The following is a 6,080-nucleotide window of genomic DNA, read 5'->3' as shown; positions in this document are numbered from 1 at the left end:
CTGGCGCTGCCGGCCTGCCGTCCGTCCGCTTCCTTCTTGGGCTCCGGTCGATGTGAAAAAAGTCAGACCTGAAGGTATACGCGGTTAATGAAACGGCCATTGCAGGCTATGAAGTGCAAAGCCTCTGCTGCGCATTGTTAGAGAAAGGGCAGTATTGTCCTGCGTTTAGCACCCCTTTCCCTAAGCACGTGCTGCGGCCACTGCTGCAGCCGGGGTGCTGGACTAGGTAAACCTTGGATCAGTTCCTGTCCTGCCATTCTTGTCTCTTGTCACCGTGGTTTTGTTAACGAGGGCTTTGCATGCCGGGTGTTTTGCAGAAAAGCTGAAGAGTATCTGCGGCTATCCCAGGTGAAATGCACGGGATTAATGGCTCAAATGACAGCGACAGGCAGTGCTGTGATGTGCCTGGACCTAGCAGCTGGTTTCATGAAACAACCAGTTGACAAAGTAAGATAGAGTATATGATTTGGCTGGCTGGTGCATTCTTCATAAGTCCACTAAAATAATTGTTTTGTGTAGTGTATGTTGAAATCAGGAAAGGGATAGGAGTAACAGACGTTACCCTACACCCAGTAGTGTGCCACTAGACACAGTGTTAGAGCTTTCACTACTCAGAGTTTGAAATGGGGCCAACGGAGATCAGTGTCGTAGTCACTTCACAAGCTGAGCTTGCTTTGCTGTAATTTCAGCTCTTTTAGTAACAAATAAACTACCAGCAAGGATATTGAATTTAAGATCTGTCCCTTTTACTATGGGAGGGAAGCAGGGGCTCCAAGGAATGCCTCTCTACCGTGGTACCTGTAAACCCCCATCTGCAGACCTGCCAGATAAATGGCACTGAGCTGCCAAAATAATGTCTTTTACAAGATGTTTGTGATTGTCCGTTCACAGACAAAGTAGAATTTAACTGGACCTTACCCCATGAGGAGTAGCATGAAAATATTGCTCATCTCTTCAAGTTGCGCAGGTCTTGGTTACCTTTGCTTTTAAACACTTTGTAATGAAAGGGCCCGTGTCATATTATATGGAGAAGACAAACCTCACTTCCAGTGAAATGGTCTAAAAATAACACTCCATTAAAAGATGTGGCATTCCTAGGTGGTTAATCTTTCTGCGTGCAGTCGAAACTTAAATCATTCATTGCACAAATTTGTTTAATATAGAAATTGAATTTTATTTTATCATACTGTGTAGTTTCTCTCTAATCTATTTTGGTTGCCTGAATAAGATGTCAGGAGGAATTCTGCTAATTCTTGGGGTTTGTGTTTGTCTTCTTGAAAGAGCTATTTTGTTAAACTCTCTGGTTTGAACAAGACTACATACCAGAGCTCGATGAAGTCTTTGGAATATTTGCTAGAAGTGAACCCCAGACTGGGAATGCGAGACTTGGCTGTGCAATTCTGCTGCACAGAGGCAGTGAACACCGCTTCAAAAATACTACAGAGGTGAGGAAGCTCTCATGAGCATGCTGGTAACCACTAGTAAGATTCTTTTTCTTTTGGATTGTAAAGAGCTTGATGGTTGGACGTCACACTGACTGGAGTGGTGAGGTGAGTTCTTAGCCATTTATCTAGGCTGCTTTTTAGAATACATGTCAGAAGGACTTAGTCTGTGAACGTCAGTAAGTCATCGTCTGAGTCCCAGTTCTTCATCTGGGAATAGTGTAAAAAAATACATGACTTCTAGTCCCTGTATTTGTCCATAGCATCACACTGTCTTCCATTTAACTGCTGATCATGTCACGATTCAGAAGTAATGCTCAGTAGAAACAAATCCTCCCTTCTGCAGAAGCAGATCTCTTAAAATGCATACTACTTTACCTGTAAAAGCAATAGGTAGAACACTTCAGTGGACAGTCAACAGATTTAACTAAAACTTTGCACCCTGTAACATCTACTGTAACAAGAGCAATCACTGAAGAGCTCTGCTCTGGAGTGCCGTCACCCTGATAGCACATGTTTAAATGCTGTTAGGTCAGTGAACAAAGACTGTGTATGCTTGTCGGTGCTTAATACAAACTAAAAATATTAGAGGAATCAAAGAAACTATAATTCCACCCTCCACTACAGGATGGATTTATGCAAAGGATATCATTGTAACTTTTAGATGTAATGTAGAAGTAAGATTTCTGTGTGGATGGGGAGCACAAGAGAGAGATTTCACTGACATACCTTGATCCAGTTCCCTAATTTAAAATCCTTTTAATTCAAAAAGAGGAAGTTATCCCAGTCCCCTCCTTTTCCCTAGTCTCTTTTGCTCTTCTTAGCTAGTAGCAACTATTTCTGCTTGACTGGGTTGCAAGGGACCAAGTGATCCAACAGGATACCTGTTCAACTGCTGAGTACCATGTGACAAATTAATTTCAACAGCTTAATTTGAGGCAAATGCACTATACAATTATCGCTCTTATTGTTGCTCTTTAGGTATGAATCCAGCCTCTCTGAAGCACAGCAAATGGACCTTGATTTCTCAAAACCACTTTTTATAACAGCTGCACTATTCACTGCATGCAGGTGAGTATAGCTTAAGGGATCTTTTATGGGCTTAAATGTCTAGTGAGACGCCAAACAGAAATAGGGCTTACAACGTAAGCAGCTAATTCATTCAGTATGTCTGAAGGGTCTTGCTTAGCACATTCTGCTGCCCTACTCCTGGAAATGGAGACAGCTGTAGCAAACCAGGCCTTTCCTTACAGTGAAGTCTCCAACCTACACTGCATTTGCCTTCTGGAGAAAGCAGAAGTATTGTATGAAATCTACAGAAAAGGATCTTGAATTACTTATCCTAAAATAAATGAAACCTGTCTACCCTGGTGTGTAATTTGATGCTGTGCGTAGTTCCATTAGGACATACCCATGGCAATGGCTGAAAAACTTCTGTTAGTGTTTTGCACTTCAGCCTCCTCCCTCTCAGCCTAACCAGCATGACATAGTAATATTTTTCAGATGTAGTTGGAATTTTTTCCCATTGTCAGGGTAGATTTGAGCTGGGCACAAAGCAGAAAGTTGCATGGCTTTTGGTGAGATACTGCTCAAGGTGCAAGAACAGCTGCTAGCTTACTTCTGAACACCAAGAAGCAGCCATTCTGAAGAAGGGAAAGCCCCAAGCCCTAAAGCATCACATCCTGGGGGTGCTCTAACCTTTGGGAGATGCATCTAATAACTGTAGGCCTGTTATCAGCTTGGAAGATAGATGTCAGGAGCACCTGACTCAGCCAGCCCTTTTAAGAATTTGTTTGGATACAAATATGTACCCTCTCAGTATTACACCTTGTAACAATCTTAAGAAGCAATTCAGGTGCTGTGTACTTGCACAGCTCCTGATAAATGTTCTCTTGACAGAGGGGTCCCGTTCAGCTTTTTGCAGTAGTGGGATTTTGTCTTGGTTCCCTCAATCTGAAAAGTACCTTTTCATAACAGAATTTCCTTATGTAACTTGAACTAACCCTGAGATTCAATTCCTGAGCTGTATTGACTGAGTAGTGTAGGGGTCTGTTTTTTAAACAAATTTGTTTCTGAGTGAGACAAGGATTACACTCAGGCCTACCCTCCTCATTCTCACAGGCAGTGTTATTACAGTAAATGTCATCTCGCCTGAGTGATACTGGAGTGTTGCTCTGTACAGAGATAACTTTCTCTTGTAGGTGTTTGAAGCTAAAAGTGGACAAAACTAAAATGCTGGCTACATCTGGGGTCAAAAAAGCAATATTTGACAGGCTGTGCAATCAGCTGGAAAAGATGAGCCACCAACTCAGCAGTAAGTTTTTGGCTTTATCCCTGTAAGGCAGCATAACCAGTGCCCCATCCTTTTCCACTGGTGATTTCATCCTGATCACTTTCAGCTGTCCCCTTTCAGCCAACCTGTCCATCCATTCCAACAGGTTTCTTGCAGCCCAGTTCCCAGTCACAGTCGTTGCTTCTAGGGGAGTCACAACAGCTTGGCATGTGTGGCCAGGCCAAAAAAAAAAATTTTCCTCTCTTCTCAAATGCTCACTACTCCTTACATGCTCTGCTGCTGCAATTTATTCTCTGCTTCTCCCGTAGTACCTGACCTATCTTAGATTCCTCCTTCTTTCTTGCTTTCTGCATCCCTTTAATATGGCAATATGACACACAAACTAACATAAACATCTTGCTTTTGCTTTGACTGACTCATTTCTATGTTTTTCTTTCCCACACTGCAGGACTAACAAGCCTAAGCCATGCTCTTCTGGTAGGAATTCAGACATTACCTGACACCATCCCTCTACATACAGTGGGCAGCCATGAGGAATGTTTCTCACTGGTTTTTGAACCTGCAGTGCTCTCCACTCTTTTTTTGTGGAGGAGGAAGATTGAAATACAATACACTCCTTCCTGTCCTTCTATCTCTGCTCCTTGCTACTTATCTCTTTTTTCCTTCCCCAGGCTTTCATTCTTACTCTCCCACTGACAGTGCCCCTGCTTCACCCTATCTTCATGTGTCATATCATGAAGTTTTCTGGAATGTGCTGCCTAAACCCAAATCAAAAGCTGCTGCTCTCTCCCTATGCATGGACCTTCCCATAGTGCAGTGCCCTAGTAAAAAAAAACCAAACAAAACCTTACCCTACCACTAAAGCAGCTAAATGCAGCTGGGAGTTTCTGTATCAGTTCAGGGGAGAGTATGCATCTGTATACATGGACAGCCCCCTGCATGTTGTGGGCTTCTATAATACAAAGTGTGTAAATGGGATAGAAGGGGAAGAAATAACTGATAATCCTGCCTGAGTAATCAAGAAGGGTAGCAGTGTGGTTTTGGGGTATGAACATGGTGGATCATTGTGGTTACAAACGCAGCAGCAGCGCTAAAGCAGCCAACCAGTCCATGAAACCCTTGAAGTGTGCTGGCACCTCTGTGTGTACAGCTTGAGCATCAGTCTGGACCAGGGAACTGCTCTGAGTGGGAGACAGTACTTTTGGAAGGTGGCAAGTGAAAGAATTGCATGTAGAACACCACTTTTGGGGCCCCCAAACACCATTCAGAAGTAAAGCAACTTAGTTATTTTTTTTAGAAGAAGATGTTCCACTGGCTGCAGAGACGCCTGAAAGCTTACAGACCAACCTGAAGTGCTGTGAGAAGGAAGATGGTAAGTTGAGTTTAGCTATGAACTAAAATTGCCTCACCAGAGCAATTCTGAGCTTTACTGCTGCTTAATATTTCAGTTGTGTAACATGCCATAATACTCAGTTCACAGCAGTTTACTCCATTCTGCAAACCACTGGCTAATGAAAGGATGGAGAACCTTGCCGAAGGACACTGGTGTTTACACTTAGTACTAGTAGAATTAAGGACAGCTGTTCCAAATAGACACACTAGTGAAGAGGTAACTGTTCCAGCAGGTGAGGGGAACAGCAAACCACAGGATTATATAACAGTGACCGGCCCTGTGCTTGTGTCTGTACATTTGCTCACTGCCATGGTTATTCCCAGTAACACACTGCCCATGATGGCCCATCGTGGACTTTCTCCTTCTCTTATAGGATCTGAAGGTGAGGAGATGCCATGTAAACGACCAAAGACCGAAACAAAGCAAGACTACGAAGAATGGAAAAAGAAAATCCTGGAAAACGCTGCTAAGGCACAAGAGACAAGTAGGAATACTGCCTCTGTAGTGCCACCTAGTAATGTAACTGCTGCTTGCTCGTAATTTTAACTCCCCCTCTGCTCTGACAAGAGTTCCAGTAGCATGTGAGTGATGGCTGCCTGGTAGGCAGCTGATTTTATTTATTAGCTAGTTTTTAAGTATTTAAGAATATTATTTTTAGTAAGTGACACCAGAATTGGGATGATTTTTACAAGAAGCCTGTCTAACAACTTGCCAAGCTGGTACCTGAGCAGCTATGGCATTAGGTGGTAGAATAGCTTCATTCTCTTGCTGCAAGAAGCTGGCATCGTTCTAATGCTGTGTTAAGTGTAAATAAATTAAAAGTTATATGCCTTGGGCCCCTGGCTGGAAGCAGTCTGTGAAAAAAGAGGGAGGGGACTAACGATGCCTTGTTAAACTGAAAAACCAGTAGAGGAATTGACTGATATTTTTTATTCTTTTACTGTTGAAGAAA

The 6,080-nt window shown here is 42.9% G+C and overlaps 1 protein-coding gene across 1 annotated transcript; it reads left to right on the top strand.

Annotated features, from left to right (window-relative positions):
- The first annotated feature begins 320 nt into the window (after positions 1 to 320).
- ORC6 (origin recognition complex, subunit 6) lies at positions 321 to 5,726 on the top strand. Its single transcript, XM_010289452.1, has 6 exons — positions 321 to 447; positions 1,282 to 1,445; positions 2,424 to 2,513; positions 3,644 to 3,756; positions 5,036 to 5,107; positions 5,502 to 5,726. Exons 1-6 carry the CDS (start codon positions 367 to 369, stop codon positions 5,666 to 5,668), a joined length of 687 nt encoding a protein of 228 aa, XP_010287754.1. The 5' UTR covers positions 321 to 366; the 3' UTR covers positions 5,669 to 5,726.
- Positions 5,727 to 6,080: the final 354 nt, after the last annotated feature.

Source organism: Phaethon lepturus, unplaced genomic scaffold (assembly GCF_000687285.1).
Source record: "Phaethon lepturus isolate BGI_N335 unplaced genomic scaffold, ASM68728v1 scaffold8986, whole genome shotgun sequence".
Taxonomy (NCBI): domain Eukaryota; kingdom Metazoa; phylum Chordata; class Aves; order Phaethontiformes; family Phaethontidae; genus Phaethon; species Phaethon lepturus.
Note: the sequence above shows the minus strand (reverse complement) of the source record. Positions and strands in the feature narration are given on the sequence as shown.

Coding starts and splice junctions, on each gene's coding strand:
- ORC6 (XM_010289452.1), top strand. CDS start 367: ATGGCTCAAATGACAGCGACAGGCAGTGCTGTGATGTGCCTGGACCTA. Junction 1,446..2,423: donor GCTTCAAAAATACTACAGAG/GTGAGGAAGCTC, acceptor GTTGCTCTTTAG/GTATGAATCCAGCCTCTCTG. Junction 3,757..5,035: donor GATGAGCCACCAACTCAGCA/GTAAGTTTTTGG, acceptor TTTTTTTAGAAG/AAGATGTTCCACTGGCTGCA.